This window comes from Callithrix jacchus, chromosome 22 (genome assembly GCF_049354715.1).
Source record: "Callithrix jacchus isolate 240 chromosome 22, calJac240_pri, whole genome shotgun sequence".
In the NCBI taxonomy this organism is placed as follows: Eukaryota; Metazoa; Chordata; class Mammalia; order Primates; family Cebidae; genus Callithrix; species Callithrix jacchus.
Window position 1 is genome coordinate 21,971,008 of NC_133523.1, and position 27,984 is coordinate 21,998,991.

At 38.2% G+C, this 27,984-nt stretch overlaps 1 protein-coding gene and 1 pseudogene across 10 annotated transcripts in view; one reads left to right on the plus strand and one right to left on the minus strand.

Annotated features, from left to right (window-relative positions):
* The window catches only part of LOC100388796 (zinc finger protein 273), a 72,113-nt gene that overhangs the window by 36,842 nt on the left and 7,287 nt on the right, over positions 1-27,984 (minus strand). For 3 of the 10 annotated variants that reach the window (XM_078359825.1, XM_078359829.1, XM_078359827.1), the window contains exons 2-3: positions 5,327-5,453; positions 4,723-4,818 (exon numbers count right to left, since the gene is read on the minus strand). In XM_078359825.1, the coding sequence (XP_078215951.1) occupies positions 4,723-4,818; positions 5,327-5,453 (223 nt within the window). Of the gene's footprint in view, positions 1-2,793; positions 2,856-4,722; positions 4,819-5,326; positions 5,454-20,650; positions 20,805-27,984 lie in introns of those variants that run through there. The other 7 variants (XM_078359833.1, XM_078359832.1, XM_078359826.1 and 4 more) reach the window with 5 other exon arrangements.
* Positions 14,917-17,986, plus strand: LOC100384956 (CWF19-like protein 2; annotated as a pseudogene).

Here is a 27,984-nt window from a genome sequence, read left to right on the forward strand (position 1 = left end):
ATTCAACATAGTATTGGAAATTCTGTCTAGGGCAATCAGGTAAGAATAAGAAATAAAGAGTCTTCAAATAGGAAAAGAGGAAGTCAAATTGTCTCTGTTTGCAGATGACATGATCGTATATTTAGAAAACCCCATTGTCTCAGCCCACAATCTCCTAAAGCTCATAAGCAACTTCAGCAAAGTCTCAGGATACAAAATCAATGTGAAAATATCACAAGCGTTATTATTCACCAATAATAGACAGAGAGCCAAATCATAGTGAACTTCCATTCACAATTGCTACAAAGAGAATAAAATACCTAGGCATAAAACTAACAAGGAATGTGAAGGACCTCTTCAAGGAGTACTACAAACCACTGCTCAAGAAAATAAGAGCGGACACAAACGGATGGAAAAACATTCCATGCTCATGATTAGGAAGAATCAATATCGTGAAAATGGCCATACTGCCCAAAGTAATTTATAGATTCAATGCTATCAATCTACCAATTACTTTTTTCACAGAATCGGAAAAAACACCTTAAACTTCATATGGAACCAAAAAAAGAGCCCACATAGCCAAGACAATCTTAAGCAAAAAAAAAAAAAAAAAAAAAAAAAGCTGGAGGCATCACACGACCTGACTTTAAATTATATTACAAGGCTACTGTAATCAAAACAGCATGGCACTGGTTCCAAAACAGAGACAAAGGCCAATGGAACAGAAGAGAGGCCTCAGAAATAACACCAAGCATCTACACCTATCTGATCTTTTACAAACCTGACAAAAACAAGCAATGAGAAAAGGATTCCCTATTTAATAAATGGTGTTGGGAAAACTGGCTATGTTGCTATGTCTAATATGCAAAACTGAAACTGGACCCCTTCCTTACACCTTACACAAAAATTAACTCAAGATGGATTAAAGACTTTAATGTAAGACCTAAAACCATAAAAATTCTAGAAGAAAACCTAGGCAATACCATTCAGGACATAGACATGGGCAAAGAATTCATGACTAAAACACCAAAAGCAATGGCAACAAGAGCCAAAATTGGCAAATGAGATGTAATTAAACTAAAGAGCATTTGTACAGCAAAAGAAACTATCACCAGAGTGAACAGGCAACCCACAGAATGGGGGACAATTTTTGCAACTATCCCTCTGACAATGGGTTAATATCCAGACTCTATAAAGAACTTAAATAAATTTATAAGAATAAAACCAACAATCCCATCAACAAGTAGGTAAAAGATATGAACAGACACTTTTCAAAAGAAGGCATTTATGCAACCAACAAACATATGGAAAAAAAAGCTCGTCATCACTGGGTATCAGGGAAATTCAAATCAAAACCACAATGAGATACCACCTCATGCCAGCTGGAATGGTGATCATTAAAATGTCAGAAAACAACTGATGATAGAGAGGATGTGGAGAAATAGGAACACTTTTACACTCTTGGTGGGAGTGTAAATTAGGTTCAGCCATTGTGGAAGACAGTGTGGCAATTCCTCAGGATCTGGAAATAGAAATACCATTTAACCCAGCAATCCCATTACTGGGTATATATCCAAAGGATTATAAATTATTCTACTATAAAGACACATGTACATGTATGCTTATCATGGCACTATTCACAATAGCAAAGATTTGGAACCAACCCAAATGCCCATCAATGATAGACTGGATAAAGAAGATGTGGCACATATACACCATGAAATACTACTATACTGCCATAAAAATGGATGAGTTTATGTCCTTTACAGGGACATGGATGAAACTAGAAACCATCATTCTCAGCAAACTAACATAAGAACAGAAAACCAAATACCGCATGTTCTCACTCTTAAGTGTGAGTTGAACAATGAAAGCACATGGACACAAGGAGGAAAACATCACACACATGGCCTGTTGCGGGTGGGGGACCAGCAGAGGGAGAGCATTAGAAGAAATACCTAATGTAGATAACAGGTTGATGGGTGCAGCAAACCACCATGGAACGTGTATACCTATGTAACAAACCTGCACAATCTGCACATGTACCCCAGAACTTAAAGTATAATAATAATAAGTTAATTAAAACCAGAATCTGGTATGAGTATAAGGATGAAAAAGTAAACTAATAAAAATAGAATGCAACACATATACAAACTTTAACATATATGGTCATATGAGGAGTCATTTACATTCCAATAGTTATTACTATAAGCTAAAAAGTAAAGGCAATCCAGATTTCTCACAAAATCATTTAGTAAATATAATTTGAAATATAAAAATACTGGAATATCACTCAGTTTTAAAAAAGCAGAAAATATTCTCCAAATTACAAAGATAAAACTTGGTGAAATTATGCAAAATGAAATGAGTCAGCCACAAAAAAGACCAAGATTGTATGGGATAGATGCCTATAAAGCAGTCACACTCTTAGAAACAGAATTTTGTTTTAAAAGGTGCCCTATTTCCTTATCCTTCCTTATCCAGCAAGAAAATTTGTCAATCATTAATGACAAAAATGTCTTAATGAGAGAACCAGGTATTATGGCTAATACCTGTAAATAACAACTACATGGTACAGTATGGTTGGAGAACTGCTTCAGGCCAAAATTTTACGATCATCCTGGGTTATGGAGCGACACCCCATCTCAAAATAAGTGCCTTTAAAAGAGCTTTGAGACTCTGTGAAAGCCAAAAATAGAGAAGCATCCTTTTCAGAAAGCAGGCTTTCATTCAGGTGGCAAACTACAGGACCCCTGCTCTTGACTATATAAAATGTCCCATCCAACTTGGTCCAATTGAGAATTTTAAACTTACTCTGTAATCATCCCAAACTCCTTTTAGCCACATTCTGTGAAAGGTTTTGCTCTTCCAGAGGCCTGGAGAAAGATACGAATTTATAGCCATGCCGGCAGGCCTTCAGACCTCGGTCCTTACCGTGTTCCCAAAACCAGTTTCATGACTCAGTTCCAGCTTCCTAAGCCACAGTTCACGGCCAGCTCTGCCTACGTAGAAACCCATAGTGACCTCAGAAATCCTCTCTGGTACTCAGTGAAAGTCATACTAATCCACATCCTAATATAAAGCCCACCATATGCACACTCGACCAGAAACCTGCCCTAGTGTTTATCCTACTGAGCAAAGTCCTGAAGGATATTCACTCTGTCCAAAAATAAAATGGGAATTGCAACTACCCAAGTCCCTTGTAATAAGCCAACCCTAGTGCAGGGCCAGCAGGCTCGTGACCAAGCTACAACCCCACTTCACTATAAACCCAGAGGGCATTCTATCACCCTGGGGGCTCACCAAAGATTTTTACTTTCTTAAATCAGTTTATAAAAACTTTGAGAGGTGTTTGCTTCTTCAAATTCAAACACCAATGCAAAAGTATCTTGTGTCCATTGTCAATGCTTCTATTTTAACACAGGACATGAAGTATGTGGAAGAAACACTAGTCAAAAAAAATTTTTAAGTAATTGAAATTGAAGACAAATAAGTAAAACATTTTTGTTTGTATATCATGCAATGTTTTCTATTAAAAAAAGCATATTAAAACCTTTTCAAACTAATAAATACACTCAGTAAATTAGCAAAATATAAAATTAACATACAAGTTATAATTCCATACACTTACACTATCTGCTAAAATAGAAGAAAACAATCTTATTTACAATAGCACTAAAATAATTTCAGAACAAATTTAACCAAGTAACTCAAAAAACTTTCAAGTAAAAGATTTATCAGTGAAAAATAGATAACACAAATAAATTTAAATATATTTTATGTTTATCAATTCAAAGAAAAAATGTTAAAGTGCCATATTATTCTAAGTGATCTGTAGATTCAATAAAGTCAGTATCAAAATTCCAGTGACTTTTTTCACAGAAATAAAAAATATAATCCTAAAATTTATAAGAAACTATAATAAACTATGAATAGTCAAAGCAATCTTAAGAAAAAGAAAACAAAGCAGAACATCATACTCTAATTTCAAACTATATTTCAAGACTATATAGTAATAAAAACAGGATGAAATGTGCAGAAAGATGAAAGAAAAAAATCCACTACTCTCACACATTTCAGGGATGATGGAAAAAGAGAACTTAAAAAATGGTTTAACATGAACTATCAGAAAATTATGAAGGTATCTGTGTGTCCACACACACAAAATAAAGTCAAATTATACACTCTCTTATATGACATGAACAGTACTTTGGCTGTCACTGTAAACTTGAAGGAAGATTACTGAAGGGAAAGTAGAATTCTTAGAAATTTCAAAAGCATAAGACAGAAGATGTCCCTGTGTGAGAGTAAAATTTAAAAGAGTTTTTTTTTTTTTTGAGACGGAGTTTAGCTCTTGTTACCCAGGCTGGAGTGCAACGGCACAATCTCGGCTCACTGTAACCTCCGCCTCCTGGGTTCAGGCAATTCTCCTGCCTCAGCCTCCTGAGTAGCTGGGATTACAGGCACACGCCACCATGACCAGCTAATTTTTTGTATTTTTAGTAGAGATGGGGTTTCACCATGTTGACCAGGATGGTCTCGATCTCTTGACCTCGTGATCCACCCGCCTCGGCCTCCCAAAGTGCTGGGATTACAGGCGTGAGCCACCGAGCCCGGCCAAAGCAGTTTTTTAAAAAGGCTTTCCAGAAACTATTTCTTTGAATGTGGCTTCCCAAATCACTGGCTTTCTCTTTGACTTTGGATCTCTCATCCAGGTTGCCTGTTGTATTCACTCTCACCTACCTGAGGGTTTGGGCACCATCTCACGTCTCTTTATATTCCAGGGCTTTTTTTCTTGGTCCAGAAAGGTGATCAGATCTGGCTTAGAGACAGCAATACCTGTTTTATTAAAAATGAGTAACATGCATCTTGCTCATAATCACCAATTACCAACTCAGTAATGTGCTCAGTAAAGAGGATGTAATAGAATATTCGAATACATTTATCCCCAAATACCAATTTATAACATTGATTTCTAAATATGTAGAAAGCATTTTAATTTCATAGGTTCTTAATTAATTTTATTACCTGGTACTACTGAATTAAAATTGGTGGTGACAATTAGATTTTAAGATGTGAGCAACAATATTTTATGCCAGTAAACTTGCGAAATTAACACTAATCTAAAGTGAAGGACACAGATCAGCTCAAGAAATGTGGTAAATTCAGGTCAAGATAAAACATCTTGAAGAATTTTTTTTCTACAAGGAAAAATTCTATAATTTTCTTGAAAACAGAAATCTACAAGCATGCATCACCAAAAAAAAAAAAAAAATTATACAAAAGAGAAATGAAACCTATGGGGTAGACTAGGAATCTAGGAATTACATATCAAAGTTATTCTCACCCAGAAAGACCAGGTTTCTGTAGTTCTCTAACATCACATTCCTATATAAATTCTGCTGTGCAGTGTCCAGGCATTGCCACTCCTCCAGAGAGAATTCTATGGCCACATCCATAAATGTCAATGGTCCCTGCAAAACACACACAAACATATATATTTACCAAGTGGTCACGGGCAAAACTTTTAATTTAACTCAAGGTAAAATGGAGAAAGTAAAGAGAACTGGTTCTGACTTATAAGAATGACTAAAATTATTCAATAAAATAATTTTCAACATGGAAATATTCTCTACTGTATTATCTAATTCTGAGAAAAAAGAGTGGTATAAGATCCATAATATCAGTGTATATATAATATTTTTTGGGATAATAAAGTATAATATTCAGGGCATAAACACTAACATGTACAAGGTTGAGTGTTATGTTTACATCATACAGTATTAACTGTGTATTTTTTAGATGGAAAAGACATGGTCGTGTATATTATTCAGATGGAATAGACATGTTGAATTAGAAGGTATCACTCAAATTTTAATGTGTACAATTAGCTGGAGATCTTAATGCAGTTTTTTCGTTTTTGTTTTGTTTTGTTTTTTTTTTTTAGAAGATTCAGAATAAAGTCTGAGTTGCTGCATTTCTAACAAACTCATCAGTATTCAATGGTTTTGGCCCAAAAAGACTATTTTTCAAATATCCAGTAATTAAATGAGCCTGGTTTTCTCAGTTTTTCTAATTTGTAAACAAAGATGAGAGCCTTCGTTTTCCAAAAACAGATAAATGCAAAGAAAGCCTAAGAAAGAAGGGCAGCTGTCAGATTAAATGTGATGGTTTCTTCACATCAGCTACATAAGATAGTTGATGATGAAGAGGAAAATAACTCATTCTGTAGTTAAAAAAAAATATGTCAGAGAGCTTATCAACCAAGTGATTTATTAACATCAATTACAATAGAACAAAATTTTATGATGTCCTAATGTAACCAGAAGGACACACCATTACTGCCCCCAAGAAGGTAAATTATAGTCTGAATTTAATATAAAGAAACATCAGTTTTATGGAAAGTTTAAGAAACAGATATCTTCCATGTTCTGTAATTTTTTTGTTTTTGTTTTTGAGATGGAGTTTTACTCTTATTGCCCAAGCTGGAGTGCAATGATGTGATCTTGGCTCACCATAATCTCTACCTCCTGGGTTCAAGTGATTCTCTTGCCTCAATCTCCTGAGTTGCTGAGATTACAGGTATGCACCACCATGCCCAGCTAATTTTGTATTTTTAGCACAGATGGGGTTTCTTCATGTTGCTCAAGGTGGTCTCGAACTCCCAACCTCAGTTGTTCCACCTGCCTGAGTCTCCCAAAGTGCTGGGATTACAGGCATGAGCCACCGAGCCCAGCCCTGTTCTGTAATTTTTAATAGTGATTTTAAATAGTCTTTCTTTAGCACCCTTGAGAGCAGATATCTCCTAATTTTTTTTAGAACTTTCTGGGTAATAAATACCATACTGCTTCAATGAGCATTTTTTAAATCCTGCACTGCATAGATACAATAAAGAACAAAGATGAAACCTCAACATTACATGTCCTCTGTATTCACTAAAAACCCCAGGTTTCCCTTAGTAGGAATTTTGAGTATCCACACCTTCCCATGTTCAACAGCCACAAAGGGAACATTTTTAATATTGCAGATTATAAATTCATGGTAAGATTTCTGCATGGCTACAAGAAGCCATAATGTAGAGAAGGCTCTGGTATATAGAAAAAATATATATTTTTCAGAGACTTTGACTATCATAAGAATTTTTTTTTTTTTTTTTTTTTTTGAGACGGAGTTTCGCTCTTTACCCAGGCTGGAGTGCAATGGCGCGATCTCGGCTCACCGCAACCTCCGCCTCCTGGGTTCAGGCAATTCTCCTGCCTCAGCCTCTTGAATAGCTGGGATTACAGGCACATGCCACCGCGCCCAGCTAATTTTTTGTATTTTTAGTAGAGATGGGGTTTCACCATGTTGACCAGGATGGTCTCAATCTCTTGACCTTGTGATCCACCGCGCCCAGCCCAAGAATTTTTAAAGTACTTAAGACAAACTCATTAGGGAGGAAAAGCGCAAGTAGTGATGTACAGGTTTGCAAGTACTAAATGCGTGGCATTTCAGAGAGCAGAGTAGACACAGATCTTGATCTGAGACATGTTTAGCTGAAATAAAAAAGGCCACTTTTTTTCACTTTCTTCTCCCTCTCTAGGATTTTTTCTCAGATGAAATTCCCTGGACAAATTACAGTGGCATATTGAGAATATGCCCTTAAAAGTGTGAGCACCACAGGTCTACCTGCTATCACCACATCCACAGGCAGAAAGACCAAGAGAGAAAAATGTCACCCATTTCTATCCTTTATAGCAGAAGAGATTCAGAAACAATGAGCTGCTCCATAGAGATAAAAATATGTTTCTTTTTGTCTTCAGGAGCCATCCCCTGACACAGACACCAGCAATTTCTGCTACAGTAATGAAAATATGGGCCACACTGTCCTGTCCCTACCAAATCCAAACAGAACAGGTTCTTGGACCACCCTTTAATGCAAAAGTGGAACTTAGCTCTTATGAATGTATTCTGAATTCCTTCCTCAAACTTAATTTTTGCCTTACCTTAGTCACAAGAGACAATTAAAACAACACGGATGCTTCTGTGATAACCTGTTTTTTGTCAGCTTAAATTGACTCTCTCCTTAGCTAAGAGCTGTTCAGGCCTCATGTTAGCTTCTTGAGCCAGACAGACTCCATCTTAGCTTTTTCATTTTAGTTATTCCCCTCATTAAGAATGTAACTCTAGTATGTAGCTGGGGCAGGATAACACATCCTGGAGTGCATTTGCTGATAAGAGGTTGAGTTAAGCAGTTCCAGCAGAGCCTGGTAATGCAGGTGCTGTAGAGTACCCAGAGCCCCCATATCTATAAGTTGTATAGCTTTATATGACAGCTCTAGCCTTGCACCTGGTACTATTTTATTTCTCATGTACTAGTTTATCTTTTAACTTTTTGCTTGCTCAGCTTCTGTGAGAAAATTTGCTTCAGCTAGAATCCCTCTCCCTGTTCAAACTAGGGTATAAGAAACCCCTTAACTCTTTCCTTGGGGTGGAGAGAATTTTGGGCGTTAGCCACCTCTCGGTCACCAGCACAATAAAGGATTCATAATTCAATCTCAGAGTGTGGCGCATTCCTTAACTCGCTTAGGTGTAGCACTTCCACTTAGAACAATAAACAGAATCTATGAAAAGGGTACAAGTAAAGAGAGTTCTGCAAAATAGCTAGGCGATACTAATTAAAAGCCTGGGCTGATAACTCCTTAACTAAGCATTTCCTCTCAAACTCTAACGAGCTTATAAATCACTTGGTAATTTTGGTCCCACTCTGTGAAATTAATTCTGCAGGTATGGAAAGGGTCCATAAATGGGTCTTTTAAACAAGTGCCCTGTCAATAATGATGTTTCTCCCACTGGGCAATTAGCATTAGTTAGAGAAATGAAGCACAGCACAGAGTCCCTTATACTCAGCAGTCTTATCACAACACAAATACTTATGGTACAAATAAAGATAATCACTTTTTGTCTTAAAGTATTATATTCTTTAAAGTTTACAGAGACTCTTTAAAGTTTACAGAGAAAACAGAAAGCAGCAATTTCTGAGTAAGCTTGCATTTGGAAACAACGTATGCACATGTACTAATGCAGTATTTATTAAGACAGTATTATGTGCTGAAAAGGATGTTACAGAACACGCGATAGCACATTACGGGATTTAATCCTAAGAACACCCTGTGAGTTGATACTAAGTGTTCAATAATTCCAAGGCTTTAAATAACAGATGTAACACCTTTATTTCTATTTCTGTTTATCTGTCGTTAATTTTTTTCACAAAATGCATAGAATAGGCCGGGCGCGGTGGCTCACGCCAGTAATCCCGGCACTTTGGGAGGCCGAGGCGGGTGGATCACGAGATCAACAGATCGAGACCATCCTGGTCAACATGGTGAAACCCCGTCTCTACTAAAAATACAAAAAATTAGCTGGGCATGGTGGCGCGTACCTGTAATCCCAGCTACTCAGGAGGCTGAGGCAGGAGAATTGCCTGAACCCAGGAGGCGGAGGTTGCGGTGAGCCGAGATGGCGCCATTGCACTCCAGCCAAGAGCAAAACTCCTTCTCAAAAAAAAAAAAAAAAAAAAAAAATGCATAGAATAAGAGCTAAATATAGACAAATGAGGGAATACAGATGGAAAGAGTTTAAAGCAATTTACATAAATTTTTATTGTGTTTATATTTACTTTCTTGTAACTTGTGAATCAGCTACTGGATCTGAGGGAACAGAAAACAAGTAGCCAAATGGAATGTCACTGCTGGCACTGGTTTTAATAAAAAAATAAAAAAGTAAGACCATATAATACATACTTTTTATTTCCCATTTATCTGCTTTTGGGTTCCAGAAAATTTTGAGCAACAGCTCTAAAAAGGCAACAAAATTCTGATCTCTTCTAATCAGTTCTGTGAGGCAAGACTCCAGGGTAGGGCCAGATATAAATAAGGCCTCAAAAAAGGGTAACTATGAACATGGCTGGGGCAGGGTGTAGAGCCGATATATAATTCTGTTTTCTATACCACTGGACGGTATTTTCAATTCTTTTTTTTTTAAGCTTACTTAAGAGAAACTTAAATCTGAGTTTGTGTAATTTAATCTTTTTCAGCCACTGCCCTGTAAATTTTATATTATATACTAATAAGCAATTAAAAAATTCCATTCAAGTTTTCTAGAATAACGTTTTAGAAGGAAAATACATATTCTTAGCAGGGTAAAAGAAACACAAATAATATGCCAGGCGTGGTGGCTCAAAACTGTAATCCCATTACTTTGGGAGGCTGAGGTGGGTGGATCATGAGGTCAGGAGTTCAAGACCAGCCTGAACAACATGGTGAAGCCCTGTCTCTACTAAAAATACAAAAATCAGCCGAGCATGGTGGTGCATGCCTGTAATCCCAGATACTTAGGAGGCTGAGGCAGGAGAATCACTTGAACCTGTGTGGCAGAGGTTGCAATGAGCCGAGACAGCACCACTGCACTCCAGCCTGGGTAATATCAGAAATCACAATATAAAGAAAGTGGCCCAAATAAAGCCCAAGTTCTTTGTACAGATCTATTTATTGTACCCACCATATGACGCATAATTCAACCAATTATCCAGTCGCTAGTCTAGACTAAAACTTCCAGGATGGTAGGGACAATGACTGATTCTTCTACTTTTTTATGAGACCTAATCTTACTCTGTTGCCCAGGCTGGAATGCAACAGCATGATCTCAGCTCACTGCAGCCTCCACCTCCCAGGTTCAAGTGATTCTCCTGCCTCAGTCTCCCAAGTAGCTGGAACTACAGGCATGAGCCACCATGCCCAGCTAATTTTTGTATTTTTGTAGAGATGAGATTTTACCATGTTGTCCAGTCTGGTCTCAAACTCCTGACCTCAGGTGATCCACACGCCTTGGTTTCCCAAAGTGCTGGGATTACAAAATGAGCCACCGCACCCAGCCTGCTCCATATATTTTTCTTGACTATATAAAATGGAAGCAATTAGTTTATCTGTTTGAGTCTCCAAACCTCCTCATTTTTTACCCAAGTACCAGGGAACTGGAAAAACTCATCTGGGTACCAACCAAAGATACTTCCTGCATCAGGGAGAAACACACATTAGATGACTCATTTCTCCTACACTGAGACAGAAGCAGAATTAATCATTCTTGTCAGCCTGACACAATTTTGTTCTGGATATTATCAAATGTATCAAAGACATGTAGGTGATTGTGAGAGAGTTCCCATTGACCCTAGGGTGATGGCCCAATGATAAGCAAGGAAAAGAAGACTCAGAATGATTCTAAATAAAAAATGGAACTACCTTAGTTGAACTCCAGAACCTGGATCGACCGTCCTTATTTGCTAGTTCTTGGGTAAGTAGGACAAGAATAGTCTACTCCAGTATCACATTTTACAGGTAGGTATATTTGCAGTTGTGGCTCTGGATACTTTGTGGCCTTGATCTCTCACTCTTTTTTTTTTTTTTTTTGAGACGGAGTTTCACTCTTGTTACCCAGGCTGGAGTGCAATGGCGCGATCTCAGCTCACCGCAACCTCCGCCTCCTGGGTTCAGGCAATTCTTCTGCCTCAGCCTCCTGAGTAGCTGGGATTAAAGGCACGCGCCACCATGCCCAGCTAATTTTTTGTATTTTTAGTAGAGACTTCTGCTTCTGGGGTTTCACCATGTTGACCAGGATGGTCTCGATCTCTTGACCTCGTGATCCACCCGCCTCGGCCTTCCAAAGTGCTGGGATTACAGGCTTGAGCCACCGCGCATGCCCTGATCTCTCACTCCTAAGATGCAGTTTACACATAAAGATTCTGTCATCAGATTCTATCTACTCCTGGAGCCTCTCACATAACTGTAGCAGGTTAATAAAGAAAACTGTAGCAGGTTAATAAAGAAGATGTGAAAAGGTCAAAGAGCCACACTCTCAAAAGAGGAATTTAAAATATCTATGTTCATATCACACAGTACAGAAAATGACTTTTGTTGGTTTTCTGTAAATTCTCAATCCAACGTCTGACCCTGCCTTGTAAATCCCAGGCACAGGTCAGACCTTATTTGCAGATTCTAGGTGAAATCAACCTCACTCTGTATTTTCGGATGTTAGAGCAAGTAGAGTAAAATCAAAGAGATTCCCTCATACAGGCTGCTCTAGAACATTCTAAATATTTTGCCTTAAAAAAAGCTGACACAACATGAACATAAGAAGACAGTTTATTTAGGTCAAGCTTAAGGATTTTAACTTGAGATGAAATATTCAAGTTGTCTGGACTCTAGATTAATTTACAGCTACTTTTAGTTTAATTTACAGCTACTTGTGGCAATAGTGAACAGTTGAAAATAGATAAATAGTTGAAACAAGGGAGAAAGATGTAATTGTGCTCTCATTTTAATGTCTGAGTTTGATAACTAAAAGGACTTGCATTCCTCGGATAAAAACTTTTCTTTTTCTTTTGAATTCTCAAAACATAGGTTTAGAATTTAGAGCTGCAGCCAGACACAGTGGCTCACGCCTGTAATCCCAGCACTTTGGGAGGCCGAGGCTGGTGGATCAGGAGATCAGGTGATCAAGACCATCCTGGCTAACATGGTGAAACCCCATCTCCACTAAAAATACAAAAAATTAGCTTGGTGTGGTGGCACGTGCCTGTACTCCCAGCTACTGGGGAGGCTGAGACCAAAGAGTCATTCGAACCTGGGAGGCGAAGGTTGCAGTGAGCTGAGATTGCGTAACTGCAGCTTGGGTAAGTAGCAGCAGGTGTCACCTAAACATTTGTGGGCATTTTAGCATAAGGAGGGAGGAAGAAGTGGACATCCTTGTGTCTACATAATGCACACATCACGTTACTCTGATTGGGTTTCTGTGTCCCATTGTCACTGAATCAGTTTCAGGTCTGAAGACACAAGTCATTGAAAAAGTTAAAATGGTTAATATCTGACCTATAAAGTTTGTAGAAATCTGGTCTAAGTTCTCTAAAATTGACTGTAGTGGATAACAAATAACAAGTAGGCAGAGACACAATTACACCTGCATATTTAGGGGACAGCATGTACTTTGCAGCACAATTGCGAATTGACTGGAAGCCTGAGTGGGAAAGGCCGATCTAGAGGAAAGCTTAGTTGACACCTTATGTGTTTATATTATGTCTGGTAATTCTAGACAGGGTTTGGGAAATATAACTAAAAGCAAATTTTTCTTCAGCCTCAGAGAACTCCACAATAATAGAACAGAAAGAAAATGGTTTTATTACACAATTAAATGTGAATGTGATATGTATTAAAGTCAATCTGCTCAAGATATTGCAAAGACAGAGAGACAGTCAACATAATTAGTCCACAAAGTAGAAGAATTTGTATCACCATGTCATGCATAGTTCATCCTAAATTCACCAGGTAGTGGGAAAGGTCATCTGTATATGCTAACTGATTAAAATGAATGACAAAATAAACTTTCACATCTTCATGACTAGAGGTAGATTTGCAACTTGAACCCCAGTGCCTGCTGAAGGTAGGCTTTCATTCTTCTATAAAAAGTTGATAAGAGTGCTATCTTTTTGGCTATTTACATTTTAAAGCAATAGCTCTCTACTCCCTAAGCAATGAACTAGAACACTCCTGCTTTCCCTCTTCTGGTGGCTAATGTACTCTCTTGACCCCTACCATCTGCCACTGAGGCACAGTCCACAGCACAGCACACAGCTAAAAACTCACATCTTAGGTGAATCCCAATTGCCCCAGCAACACTCCAGTGCCACTTCAGACAGTGAAGCTTGAGCTGCAGGAGAGCCTGCTGGTGTCCTGGGCAGAATTACACCTTCACAATAATGGAAAAAGGAACAGTGTTTCAGCCTCAGTTTTTATTTATAATGGTGACATGAAAAAAATACTCCTGGATTTTAGCATGAATCCAGATAGAGATAGCACTGAGAGTTTTCACTGTGACAGCCTACGTCTTTCACAGCCACCATGGATACTAATAGGGCTTCTGAAACAGACACAATGCATTCCAGAGGAAGAGAGCTCTCATTCTGAGAAAGATTATATTGAGAGAAGTAAGTTAAAAGTGTCTTAAAAAGTAACTGAGATTAGATATAAGTTTGATCAAGTCCGCCAGAAAATATTTCTCTAAGAAGAATTTCTCTCCAAACACCCAAAATGCATAGCTACTCTCAGCAAGAGAAACATGAGCATTATGAATAAAGGGGGCATATTCTCAGCAGAATTTCTTTTTTTTTTGAGATGGAGTTTTGTTCTTGTTACCCAGGGTAGATGGAGTGCAATGGTGCAATCTTGGCTTACTGCAACCTATGACTCCTGGGTTTAAGTGATTCTCCCATCACAGCCTTCCAAATAGCTGGAACTATAAGCACATGGCACCACACCCGGCTAATTTTGTATTTTTAGTTGAGATGGGGTTTCACCATGTTGTCCAGGCTGGTCTCAAACTCCTGACCTCAGGTGATACACCCACCTTAGCCTCCCAAAGTCCTGGGATTATAGGCATGAGCCACCCTGCCCAGCTATCAGCAGAATTTTAAAAGATTTATCTTCCATCTCTGCTGCACTCTTATTTCCTAACCATTGAATGTGGGATCTATATTGGAATATATCTGACAACTTCCACCAGTACTTTTTTATAAAAAATTGAAACTTGACTGTGTTAATATAGTAGAATATATTAGAGCTTGCAACATAGCTAACTAGAGAGCTATTATGGTTTTTGGGTAGCCACATCACCTGTCTTTATTTGTCCTGTAATAGGAGCTTACCAATTCGGCAAAATATAAGACACTAAAACTATGCTTACCTATCATTATTCCTATTGGATAAATAAATAAGCATGTCAGATTAATATCTACTGTAACAATTTAATGGTATTTTTGATTATTAGATATAATTATATAGGTATTAATAATTTTATGTACTAGTCATAATGTATGTAAGATTTTAAAAAATTGTCTGAACTGATTTTATGATGGCAATAAATATGGTAGCTGCTAGTGGTAAATTTGAAAGTATGAACAGTATTGAAGAGCGGAAAGAACAGACCCAGAATGCCAGAGCCGAGGTGTTGCGCCAGGTCCCCAGTGGCTTTTAAGGATTCTGTCATCATGTCTCTCAGCCTCAGTCATTGCTACTGCTGTATCTGAAATGAAATTTTCCTGTTTCGGGAACACATGCTAAAGCCAATTTTGAAAAAGAAGAAAGGCATAAAGAACTTAAGCGACTTCAGGGAGGACACATGGATGCTACCTGATGTGAATGAGTAAATCAAACAATTCTCACAGAAACACTCTGTGAAGAAAAAGAAGAAAAAAAGCATTCAAAAAAAAAAAAGCAAAGAAAGAGAAGAAAAAAAGGTCAAGAAACAGAAATATGAAAAAAAAAAACAGTGAGTCACCTGATAGCTCATCAAGCTCTAAAGATGAGTAGGTTGAGGCTGTTCCATCCCAGACTCCTGAAAAGGAAAGGAACAGGCCTGGAAAGTGAAAGATGAAAAGTCAGAAAAAGATGACACCAAAATTATCAAGAGGGATGAGTGGATGACTGTTGATTTTATGTCTGTTAAAACTGTGTCATCCTCATCACTCAAAACTGAAAAGGAAACTACAAGTAAAATAGAGTCAGAGAAAACCCAAGCACTTGAACAGTCCAAACTGAAGGAAAGAGAATTGAATCTGTACTAGAAGGATGGTGGTACAGGTCTTCCACCCAAAGACTGTAGTGTGTCATTGATTACTAAAGTTTCAGTGGTAGAAGATGGTGGAGTAAGTTGGCTAAGGAAGTCTTATCTAAGAATGAAAGAACAAGCTGAGAAACAAACTAGAAACTTTGAGAACATTGTAGCCGAAAGATATGGGTCAATGGAAATATTTCATTCGAAATTAGAAAACGCTGAAAAAGCTGTATCCATAAAAGAATATTATAGATGGCCGGGCACGGTGGCTCAAGCCTGTAATCCCAGCACTTTGGGAGGCCGAGGCGGGTGGATCACGAGGTCAAGAGATCGAGACCATCCTGGTCAACATGGTGAAACCCCATCTCTACTAAAAATACAAAAAATTAGCTGGGCATGGTGGTGCGTGACTGTAATCAGAGCTACTCAGGAGGCTGAAGCAGGAGAACTGCCTGAACCCAGGAGGTGAAGGTTGCGGTGAGCCGAGATCGCGCCATTGCACTCCAGCCCGGGTAACAAGAGCGAAACTCCGTCTCAAAAAAAAAAAAAAAAGATTATAGACAAGAATAGAGGAGAAAACCCACATATTCAGATAAAGCACAAAATAGTCAAGAAAGTAGAAAATCAGCCTTGGTAAAATATGATAACAGTTCAAGGGATAGATACGCTACAACAGATACTGCAAAAAATAGCAATAATGATAAATTTATTGGTGATGAAAAAGATAAGATACCTGGATCTTTAGAAACATATAGAAGATAATCTAACCCAAGGCAAAATCAAGAGTTTTCTTCTGGAAATTTGAGAGCTACATTCTTGAGATCCTCTGATGATGAAGAACTGTCATTTCACAGCAAGGGCAGAAAATCTGAACCATATAGTTCATTTTCAGCATGGTAGCTCGGGGTTCTTTGCATAGTGGTTTTAGAAAACCCACTGAGAACAGTGAAGAAAGATTAACATGGAGTCACTCTGATGGAAGAGGAAACAAGAAACAGTCAAATCAAAAGCCACTGGAAACCAGTACCAATGAATACCAACACATTCCAGAAGATATGAGGCAAAAATCACAAGATGAAGGCTTCAGAGATGACCCTCCAAAAAACATCTGCAGGATACAAAGTCTACATTTGCTGGCAGTCCAGAGCATGAGTACATTTACATCCTGAGTGTTGATGAGAAGAACAAGTTGGGAGCCAAGATTATGAAAGCAGAGATGATGGGGAATGTGGAATTCGCTGAACCACTTAAAGCTCTACTTCAAAAGGCAAATAAATTCAAAGAAACTGTAACACAGATATAAAAAAAATCTGGGGTAGAGAATGAAGACCAGCAAGAAGTAACCCTTGTCAAAACAGATCAGTCTGGTAGAGCATGGCCTGTGAACACACCAAGAAAAGCTCTGAAATCACAAGGAGGAAGAAGTAAGAGACAAATGCTTTCAACCCATGAGGAAAAAGAAAGGGCCAGATACTTTCACGATGATGATAATCTAAGCCTAAATGATTTAGTCAAAAATGAAAAGATGGGAACAGCAGAAAATCCAAAACAAGCTCTTCGTGAGAATGACATCTAGACTATTATACCCTGGATGAGATGTTTGTCTCCAAAGCAGCTGAGAGAGAATGTCTTGGTGAAGAGGACGAGAATCAGCAGAAAAAAGCTATTGCTGAACATTGGAGTCTTGCTGCACAAATGGAAAAAATGTCTGTATTGTTTTGACAGCTCTCAATTTCCCAAGCATCTTATTGTTTTAATAGGTGTTAAGGTTTATTTATGTTTACCCAACGTACCATCTCTTACTGAGGGGCACTGCCTGATAGTCCCTTTGCAGCACCACAGAGCTGCTACTTTACTGGATGAAGACATCTGGGAGGAAATCCAGATGTTCAGAAAATCATTGGTAAAGATGTTTGAAGATAAAGGATTAGACTGTTTCTTTTTAGAAACTAAAATGAGGATGAAGAAACAGTATCACATGGTTTATAAAATGTATTCCTGTATCCAAGGCAGTGGGTGATACGGCTGCCATCTATTTTAAGAAAGCCGTAATAGAATCTGATGAAGAGCGGTCCATGAACAAGAAGTTGATAGATCTCTCTTTAAAAGATATCAGAAAGTCTGTACCCAGAGGGTTACCTTATTCTCTGTGGATTTTGGCCTTCACAGAGGGTTTGCCGATGTCATTGAAAATCAGCACAGATTCTCTCATTGCTTTGGAAAGGAAATAATTGGTGGGATGTTGGATATAGAACCACGACTTTGGAGGAAAGGCATCTGAGAAAGCTTTGAGGATCAGAGGAAAAAAGCACTGCAGTTTGCTCAATGGTGGAAACCATATGACTTCATCAAAAGTAAAAACTGTTGAGTGTACCTTCCATTTTAAAATTTCTCTTCAGATCCTGGTCAGTTTTATTTCCATTGCATCTAATGAAGCAACTGACCCTCAGGTCACAGGCAGAGAGAGTCACAGCAGCAGACTGCTCTGAGTCTGTGACAGCTGTACATCAGGAGATTGTGTTGTTTTCTTCCTCGCCTGCTCCTGTGGAGTTCATTTTAGTCACCAGGGAGTAAAAACAGATATATTCGACGACGATCCACTCATGTTCCTGTTCTGTACCTTCTTCTTGGTATTCCAAATTGCTTTTAATTTAGAGAAGGAATTTTTAGAATTTTAGATTTTTTAATTTTCTGAAGGGATATTTAGAAAGCATAGGAAATTCTTGCTGCAGAGGGAAATGGGTTTGCTTCATGGTTGTTAAGTCTATTGTCTGGCTTCTTTTGCATTTTTAAAAATTAGACTTTGGGGCCAGGTGTGTGGCTCATGCCTGTAATCCCAGCACTTTGGGAGGCTGAGGCGGGTGGATCACAAGGTCAACAGATTGAGACCATCCTGGTCAACATGGTGAAACCCCATCTCTACTAAACATACAAAAAATTAGCTGGGCATGGTGGTGCGTGCTTGTAATCCCAGCTACTCAGGAGGCTGAGGCAGGAGAATTGCCTGAACCCAGGAGGCGGAGGTTGTGGGGAGCCGAGATAGCGCCATTGCACTCCAGCCTGGGTAACAAGAGCGAAACTCTGTCTCAAAAAAGTAAATGAATAAATAAATTTCATAGGATTTTATAGAAAAGCCCTTAATTTTCTAGGAGCAGTATATAATATCTTTCTATTCTTTTTGTTAAAGGAAAAGAAATGTCCCCAAAGTATTAAATTAAATGATACTGAAAATAAAAAAAATAAAAATAAATTGTCTGAACTATAATTTAGTTAACACTATATTTCTAAAGTATGAATAACAATATTAAAATAAAAAATGTATTCAAAGTAAATATTGCGGCCTTCTATCCATACTATTGTAGAAAATACTGTTTAATTTATATAAATGCAGGTTTTCTACAAACACTACACGTAACTATGCTTACTGTACTGAAGTAACCCAAGCACAACAGATTCCACTGTTCAGTTTATACACTGAACTCTTCTGGCTTTTACAGGGTAAGTACATCAGCCTGCAAATAATCACCCTGGATAATCAGGTTTCTGCCAAAAAAACTTACCTGGTATCATTTAGTCTTTATTATTCTATATTGCTAAATTTAATCCTATCTTTGTGCTCAACTTTTTTTGTGCTCTTGAAATGTACTTTACTCTGAAGAAATTTGTGTCTACTTTAAAGACTAAAGATTAAAAAATAAAATATTTTACCAAGGCAAAAACAAAGTAATGAATCTCAGGTCCCAGATAAAGACAATTCTGACTCAAAAAGAATGACAAAATGTTTCATTGTTAATATGATTTACTTATATTTCAAAAAGCAGAATAAATATATACATATAATCTAAACTTTTTTTAAATTAGCAAGTTATCATCCCTTATTTTCACATATGAGAATAAAGTCTCATTTCTAATTTGTATTTTGTCTTACAACAGCCATGTCTCTGGACAAGTTCTTGAATTCTTGGACATCTGGATTTTGCACAGTGTGCACTACTTGAAAGAACGTTTTTGAGGGGAGAAGCCAAAGAGAGTAAGTTGTTATAAAAAAACAATCCATGGGTTCGCATGAATAAAGCAGGTTCTTACAAAACTATGAAGAGACTTAGATTCTGACACAATAATAATCAGAGACTACAACATCTCACAGGCACTAATGGACAGATCATTGAAGAACAAAATTAACAAAGATATTTAGGACCTGAACTCAACGCTTGACGAAATAGTCCTAATAAACATCTACAGAACTCTTCGTCTAAAACATTCTTCTCATCTTCACGTGGCACATACTCTTAAAATTGACCACACAGTCAGAAATAAAACCATTCTCAGGAAACTAAAAATCCAGAGTTATACAACCACACACACAGACCACAGCTTGAGAAAAATATAATTCAATGTCAATAAAACAACTGGAATACAATTAAATAAAAGTTAAACCTGCACTTGAATAACTTTTTGCTAAATAATAAAAGTAAGGCAGAAATCAAGTTTTCTGAAACATGTAAGAACAAAAAAATAACACAACAGAATCCCTGCACTATACCTAAGGCAGTGTTAAAAGAAAATTTATAGCATTAAATCTTCACATTAAAAAATTAGATCTGTTTAACAACCTGACATCATAAATAAGACTGAGAGCAGCAAAAGCAAATCAACCCCTAAGGCAGAAAAAGACAAGAAATAACCAAAATCAGATATAAACCGAAGGAGATTTAGAAATGAAAAACTATAAAATATCAAGAAATCCAGGTGTTAAACCTATAAAAAATAAGACTACTAGCTACATTAATAAAGAAGATCCAAATAAACACAATTAGAAATGAAAAGAGACATTACCACTGACCCCGCAAAAATATACTAAAGTCTACTATGAACACCCCTATGCACATAAGCAAAAAAATCTAGAAGAAATTTTTTAAAATTCTTGAACAAATATATCCTCCCAAGAGTAATCACACACACACAAAAAAAATCAAAGCCCTAAATAGATAAATAAAAAGATCAAAAATTGAATTAGTAATAAATAGCCTACCAGCCAAATGAAGCTCGGAACCAGACAGATTCACAGTGGAATTCTACCAGATGTACAAATGGGAGCTGATATTATTTCTACTAAAACAATTTCAACCCCGCCTCTGCGCCACTCGTCGTTCCGCCCCAGCTCTCGGGCTCCCGCAGGGTCTCGCGAGCGCCGTCTTCTCGAGAGGGGCCTCGGGGGCCCCCGCTCCCGCCTTCCGCCCGCCTGGCCCGGACCGGAAACAGTGCCTAATGGCCTGGGCCTTGAGGAGGGGGAGGGAACCGGGGCCCGGTCGGACTTGGGCAAGAAGCACAAGAAGCGCAAGTCGGACAAACACCTCTACGAGGAGTATGTAGAGAAGCCTTTGAAGCTGGTCCTCAAAGTAGGAGGAAACGAAGTGACCGAACTCTCCACGGAAAGCTCGGGGCACGACTCCAGCCTCTTCTGATATAAAAACGATCATGACAGACACAAGGACAGAAAGCGGAAAAAGAGAAAGAAAGGAGAGAAGCAGTTTCAAGGGGAAGAAAAGGGGAGAAAACGGAGAAGAGTTAAGGAGGATAAGAAGAAGCAAGATCGAGACCGTGTGGAGAATGACGCAGAGAAAGACATCCAGTGTCATGCCCCTGTGAAATTAGACTTGCCCCCTGAGAAACCTCTCACAAGCTCTTTAGCCAAACAAGAAATAGACACCCCCCACTTTTTTTTTTTTTTTGAGACAGAGTTTCGCTCTTGTTACCCAGGCTGGAGTGCAATGGCACAATCTCAGCTCACTGCAACCTCCGCCTGCTGGGTTCAGGCAATTCTCCTGCCTCAGCCTCCTGAGTAGCTGTGACTACAGGCACGCGCCACCATGCCCAGCTAATTTTTTGTATTTTTAGTAGAGATGGGGTTTCACCATGTTGACCAGGATGGTCTCGATCTCTTGACCTCGTGATCCACCCGCCTCGGCCTCCCAAAGTGCTGGGATTACAGGCGTGAGCCACCGCGCCCGGCCAACACCCCTTTTAAGAAGCTTTGAATCAACTGATGAGACAACTGCAGACAAAAGATCCAAGTGCTTTCTTTTCATTTCCTGTGACTGATTTTATTGCTCCTGGCTACTTCATGATCATTAAACACCCAATGGATTTTAGTACCATGAAAGAAAAGATCAAGAACAATGACTACCAGTCCATAGAAGAACTAAAGGATAACTTCAAACTAATGTGTACTAATGCCATGATTTACAACAAACCAGAGACCACTTATAAAGCTGCAAAGAAGCTGTTGCACTCAGGGATGAAAATTCTTAGCCAGATCTTTTGCTGTTGAGGAGCCCCACCCATCCTGTGTTAACTAGCTTCCTGTTGACTGTTCTCTCCACCCTGCATGAGAGGGGTTGGCACAACAGTGATTTTTAAACATTTAAATTTAGACCTTTTGAGTTAACTATTCTGATAGTTTGTGCTCCCAAGAGAGCCCAGCATATAATGTGTCTTTTCAAAGATAACTGTTTGAATGTTCATTGAAAAGATTCTAGAATACTCATTCATCATTTTTACAGTTACACTCAAATAGCAACTATTGGTAGACATGTTATTTTTATCAAGAATGAACAGATGAGGCAGAGAGAGGTGGCTCATGCCTATAATCCCAGCACTTCGGGAGGCCAAGGTGGGCAGAAAACCTGAAGTGAAGAGTTCGAGACCAGCCTGACCAACATGGAGAAACCCCATCTCTACTAAAAATACAAAATTAGTCTAGTATGGTGGCGCATGCCTGTAATCCCAGCTACTCAGGAGGCTGAGGCAGGAGAATGGCTTGAACCTGGGAGGCGGATGTTGCAGCGAGCTGAGATCACACCATTGCTCTCCCGCCTGGACAACAAGAGCAAAACATCGTCTCAAAACAAAACAAAACAAAACAGATGAAGAGTAACTTTTTATCTCCTAAATAAATACTTGAATAGAATGCTACATTGTAGTCCAAACAAAGTAATACAAACAATACTATTTGTAGCATAGTGACTTTGAAATCAATCAATCAAAGTTCAAGTCCTAGTTTTTTGTTTTTTTTTTTTGAGACGGAGTTTTGCTCTTGTTACTCAGGCTGGAGTGCAATGGCGCGATCTCGGCTCACCACAACCTCCGCCTCCTGGGTTCAGGCAATTCTCCTGGGTTCAGGCAATTCTCCTGCCTCAGCCTCCTGAGTAGCTGGGATTACAGGCACGCGCCACCATACCCAGCTAATTTTTTTGTATTTTTAATAGAGACGGGGTTTCACCATGTGGACCAGGATGGTCTCGATCTCTTGACCTCGTGATCCACCTGCCTTGGCCTCCCAAAGTTCTGGGATTACAGGCGTGAGCCACCACACCCAGCCTCAAGTCCTAGTTTTACCTTTGGAAGCTCTGTGATCTTAGGCCCTGTAACCTTTGTCAGCCTTTGTCCTGTCCTGTAAAGTGGAGATAATAATAGGACTTACCTCATGGAGTTGTGTCTGGTACATTGGTAAACACTCAGTAAGTGTTAGCTATGTTACTGGCAAAGAATCAAGCCCTGTTAGCCATTGAATATTGTAAAATTGAAGATCAATAATATGCTGGCTTGGAGGCATTTTAATTACCAAAAAAGAAAAAGACATTACTTTCAAAGGAAAATTAAACTTCATTCTTTCCTGGGACTTGTTTCTAGGTGTAGAAACTTCTCTTAATTTTGTGCATGTCATATTTTTTAAAATTGCAAAGTGTTCTTAAGTTTTGCTTTAGAAAATTCTAGAGTGGAAATAAAATTATTACTGAGAACTTACAGAAATAACTCACTAACATTTTTAATGTAGCAAAATAAAACGTTTTTAAAAATAAAAAAAATCAAAAGATTAAAAAGAAGAAACTCCTCTCCAACTCATCATGTAAGAACAGCATCATTCCAACACCAACACCTAACATAGATAAAACCAAAAAAGGAAACTTCAGCCCAATATCCTTGATGAACATTGATGCAAAAATCTTTAACAAATGGCCAAGCACAGTGGCTCATGCCTGTAATTTCAGAACTTTGAAAAGCCAAGGTGGGTGGACTACCTGAGGTCAGGAGTTCAAGACCAGCCTGGCCAACATAATGAAACCTTGTCTCCACCGAAACAAAACAAAAAAATTAGCTGGGCATGGTGGCACACGCCTGTAATCCCAGCTACTTGGCAGGAGAATCGCTTGAACTGGGAGGCAGAGGTTACAGTGAGCCAACATCGCACCACTGCACTCCAGCCTGGGTAACACAGCAAGACTCCATCTCAAAAAAAAAAAGAAAAAGAAAAAGAAAAAAAAGAAATCTTCAACAAACTACAGGCAAAGCAAATCCAGCAGCGTTATCAAAAAGCTAACCCACTATGATCAACTACAATTTATTTTGGGAATATAAGGTTTGTTCGACACACACATATAAATAAATGTGATTCATCACATAAACAGAATTAGACAGAAACCACAAGATTATCTCAATAGATATACAAAAAGCTTTCAATAAAACTTAACAATTTTTATGTTAAAAACCCTCACCAAAGTAGGCATTGAAGGTACATAAGTCAAAATAGTAAGTTATCTATGACAAACCCACAGAAAACATACTGAATAGACAGAACCTGGAAGCGTTCCTTCTTGAAAGCTGGCACAACACAATGATGACTTCTCTCAACACTACTACTCAGCATAAAATTGGAAGTCTAGCCAGAGCAATTATCCAAAATATACAAATAAAAGGCATTCAAACAATAAGAGAGGAAGTGAAACTATCCCTATTTGCAAACAATATAATTCTACATCAGGAAACCCATATACTCATGGGAGAAAAGTTCTTTAAACTGACAACTTCAGTACAGTCTCAGGATACAAAATAAATGTACAAAAATTAGTAGCAACCCTATCCATCAAGAATATCTAGGCCAAATCCAAATCAAAAACACAATCTCATTCATGACTGCCACAGAAAATAACAAAATATCTAGAAATACAGATAATCAGAAAGGTGAAAGATCTATGACAAGAATTACAAAACAATGCCTTTAAGCCTTTAAGCTTCTTTAAAAGCTAGAGATGATACAAATGAAAAACCACTTTATGCTCATGAATAAAAAAGATCACGATCATAAAAATGATCATACTGCTTAAATAAATTTACATGTAATGCTAATTTAGTCAAATCCCAAAAATATTTTTAAACAGAACTATTTTAAAATTCACATGAAATTAAAAAAAAAAAAAAAAAAAAAAAAAAAGAAACCCAAATAGCCAAGGCAGTCATAAGCAAAAACAACAAAGTCGGAGGCATTACAGTATCTGACTTCAAACTACACAGCAGGGCTACAGTAACAAAGCAACATGGTACTGGCATAAAAAAAAAAACTCATAGGACAATGTAACAGAATAGGGAGCCCAGAAATAATGCCACAGACCTACAACAACTGATCTTCAACAAAGGTGGCAATAGGTATGTGGGAAGAATTTTCTATTTAATAAATGGTGCTAGAATAACTAGCTGGTACTATGTAGAAGATTGAAACTGGACCATTTTGTAACATCATGTAAAAAATCAACTCAAGGTAAAGGCTTAAATGTTAATCTTAAAATTAAAAAAAAAATTTTTTTTTTAACCTGGAAGGTAAGAAATACCATTCTAGACATAGAAACTGGCAAAGATTTCATGATGAAGACATCAAAAGCAATTGCAACAAAAGCAAAAATTGACAAATGGGATCTAATTAAACTAAAGATCTTCACAGCAAAGCAAACTATCAACACAGTCTAGAGACAATCTACAAGGGCCTGGTGCAGTGGCTCACGCCTGTAATCCCAGCACTTCGAGAGGCCGAGGTGGGTGGATCATGAGGTCAAGAGATCGAGACCACCCTGGTCAACTGGTAAAACCCCGTCTCTACTAAAAATACAAAAAATTAGCTGGGCATGGTGGCGCGTGCCTGTAGTCCCAGCTACTCAAATTAGCTGGGAATGGTGGCGCGTGCCTGTGGTCCCAGCTACTTACGAGGCTGAGGGAGGAGAATTAATTGCCTGAAGCCAGGAGGCGGAGGTTGCGGTGAGCTGAGATCGCGCCATTGCACTGCAGCCTGGGTAACAAGAGCGAAACTCCATATCAAAAAAAAAAGAGACAACCTACAGAATAACAGAAAATATTTGCAAACTATACTTCGGAAAAAGGTCTAATATCCAGAATCCATAAGGAACTATAACAAGTTTACAAGAAAAAAAAAAACTCACTTAAAAGAAGACAAAAAACATTAAAAAGATGTTTACCCTGTGGCTAACATATTTTTTTAAATGCTCATCACTAATCATTAGAGCAATTCAAAAGAAAACCACAAGAAACAATCTCATACCGGTGAGAATGGCTATTACTAAAAAGTCAAAAACTAGCATATGCTGGCAAGGTTACAGAGGGAAGGGAGTGCTTATACACTGCTGTTGGGAGTGTAAATTAATTCAACCACTGTGAAAAGCACAATGTGGTGGCGTGACGGCTCGTGCGTGCAAGCGAGCGCAGGCGGCTGCTTCGGGCTACAGGAGAAGATGGTGGTCTCCATAGACAAACTATGAAAGCAGAATATATAGCCTGAAAGTAGAATGTGGACCTAAATACCCAGAAGCTCCTCCATCAGTTAGATTTGTAACATAAATTAATATGAATGGAGTAAATAATTCCAGTGGGAGGATGGATACTGGGAGCATACCAGTGTTAGCAAAGTGGCAAAATTCATATAGCATTAAAGTTGTACTTCAAGAGCTAAGAGGTCTAATGATGTCCAAGGAAAATATGAAGCTTCCAGAGCCACCAGAAGGACAAACACAGCAATTAATTTTAGTGGATCTCAAATTTGTCTTAAATCAACAAACAACCTTCTACCCATGTTAATGTCTTGATTAAATATCACAATGCAAAATACCCATACATTAAGTAAAAGAATTTCAGCTGGTAAACATGACCTGGACATTAGTAAGAATATATTTAATATATGTACACCCATTATGTTTTCAGGTAACAGGAGGAAAAATGCAGCATAATTTTTTTTCTCTTGTTAAGGCACTGTCATTTAAACATAAACCTGGAGTACTTGAAATAGAATTCAGGTTTACAAGATGAAAGCGTGTGGAGAAGTGTCAGATGGCAGTGGAAGCATGTGTGTTTCTAAAAAATAGAAATCTCAAGAAATAAAACAGAAATGGCATGCTTTATCCATCTTGCTTAGTGAAAGAGCTGCAGTTGAAATTGTTTAAAAAGTAGCGGGTACAATGAATATTGTCACAAATGTGTTAATTTTTGAAGCGGTGTGGCTGCTGACTACTAGTAGTATCAAAAATATGTTCAGGATTGTTTTGATACCTGTATTTATAATAAAAAATGTTGGGGGGAGTTAATGAATTTGTGCTAAAAGCTGGTCTTGTGTGGTACATGTAGCAGACATGGTAAATATTTGTTTACAGTCTTTGTTTAATAAACCATGCATTTAAGTTTAAGTGAAGTCAACAAAAAGGAAATAGGTATAAGGATATGTGATTTTGAAATTAAAGTTAGTCTTAAAATGTAAACAAAACATGGAACGTGTCCTCAAAAAAAAAAAAAAGAAAGAAAGAAAGAAAGAAAGGTAGTGTGGTGATTCCTCACTCAACTAAAAAGATAATTATCATTTGACCCAGTAACCTCATAATTGGATATATACCTAAAAATATATAAATTATTCTATTATAAAGGCACGTGCACAATCAAGTTCACTGCAGCACTATTCACAATAGCAAAGACATGGAATCAACCTAAATGCCTATCAATGGTAGACTGGATAAAGAAAATATGGTATGGTTGAGTATGACGGCACATGCCTGTAATCCAGCACTTTGGGGACTGAGCCAGGTGAAATGCCTGAGCTCAGGGGTTTGAGACCAGCCTGAACAGCATGGCAAAATCCCATTGCAAAAAAAAATACAAACAGAAAAATTAGCTAGGCATGGTGACACTAGTCTTTAGTCTTAGCTTCTTGGAAAGCTTAGGCAGAATCGCTTGAGCTTGAGAGGTTGAGCTTTCGGTAAGCCAAGATCACACCACTGCACTCCAACTAGGGATAGAGTGATAGCCTCTCTCCAAAAAATTAAAAAAAAAAAAAAGATTTGGCCAGGTGCGGTGGCTCACGCCTGTAATCCCAGCACTTCGGGAGGTCGAGGCGGGTGGATCACGAGGTCAAGAGATCGAGACCATCCTGGTCAACATGGTGAAACCCTGTCTCTACTAAAAATACAAAAAATTAGCTGGGCATGGTGGCGCGTACCTGTAGTCACAGCTACTCAGAAGGCTGAGGCAGGAGAATTG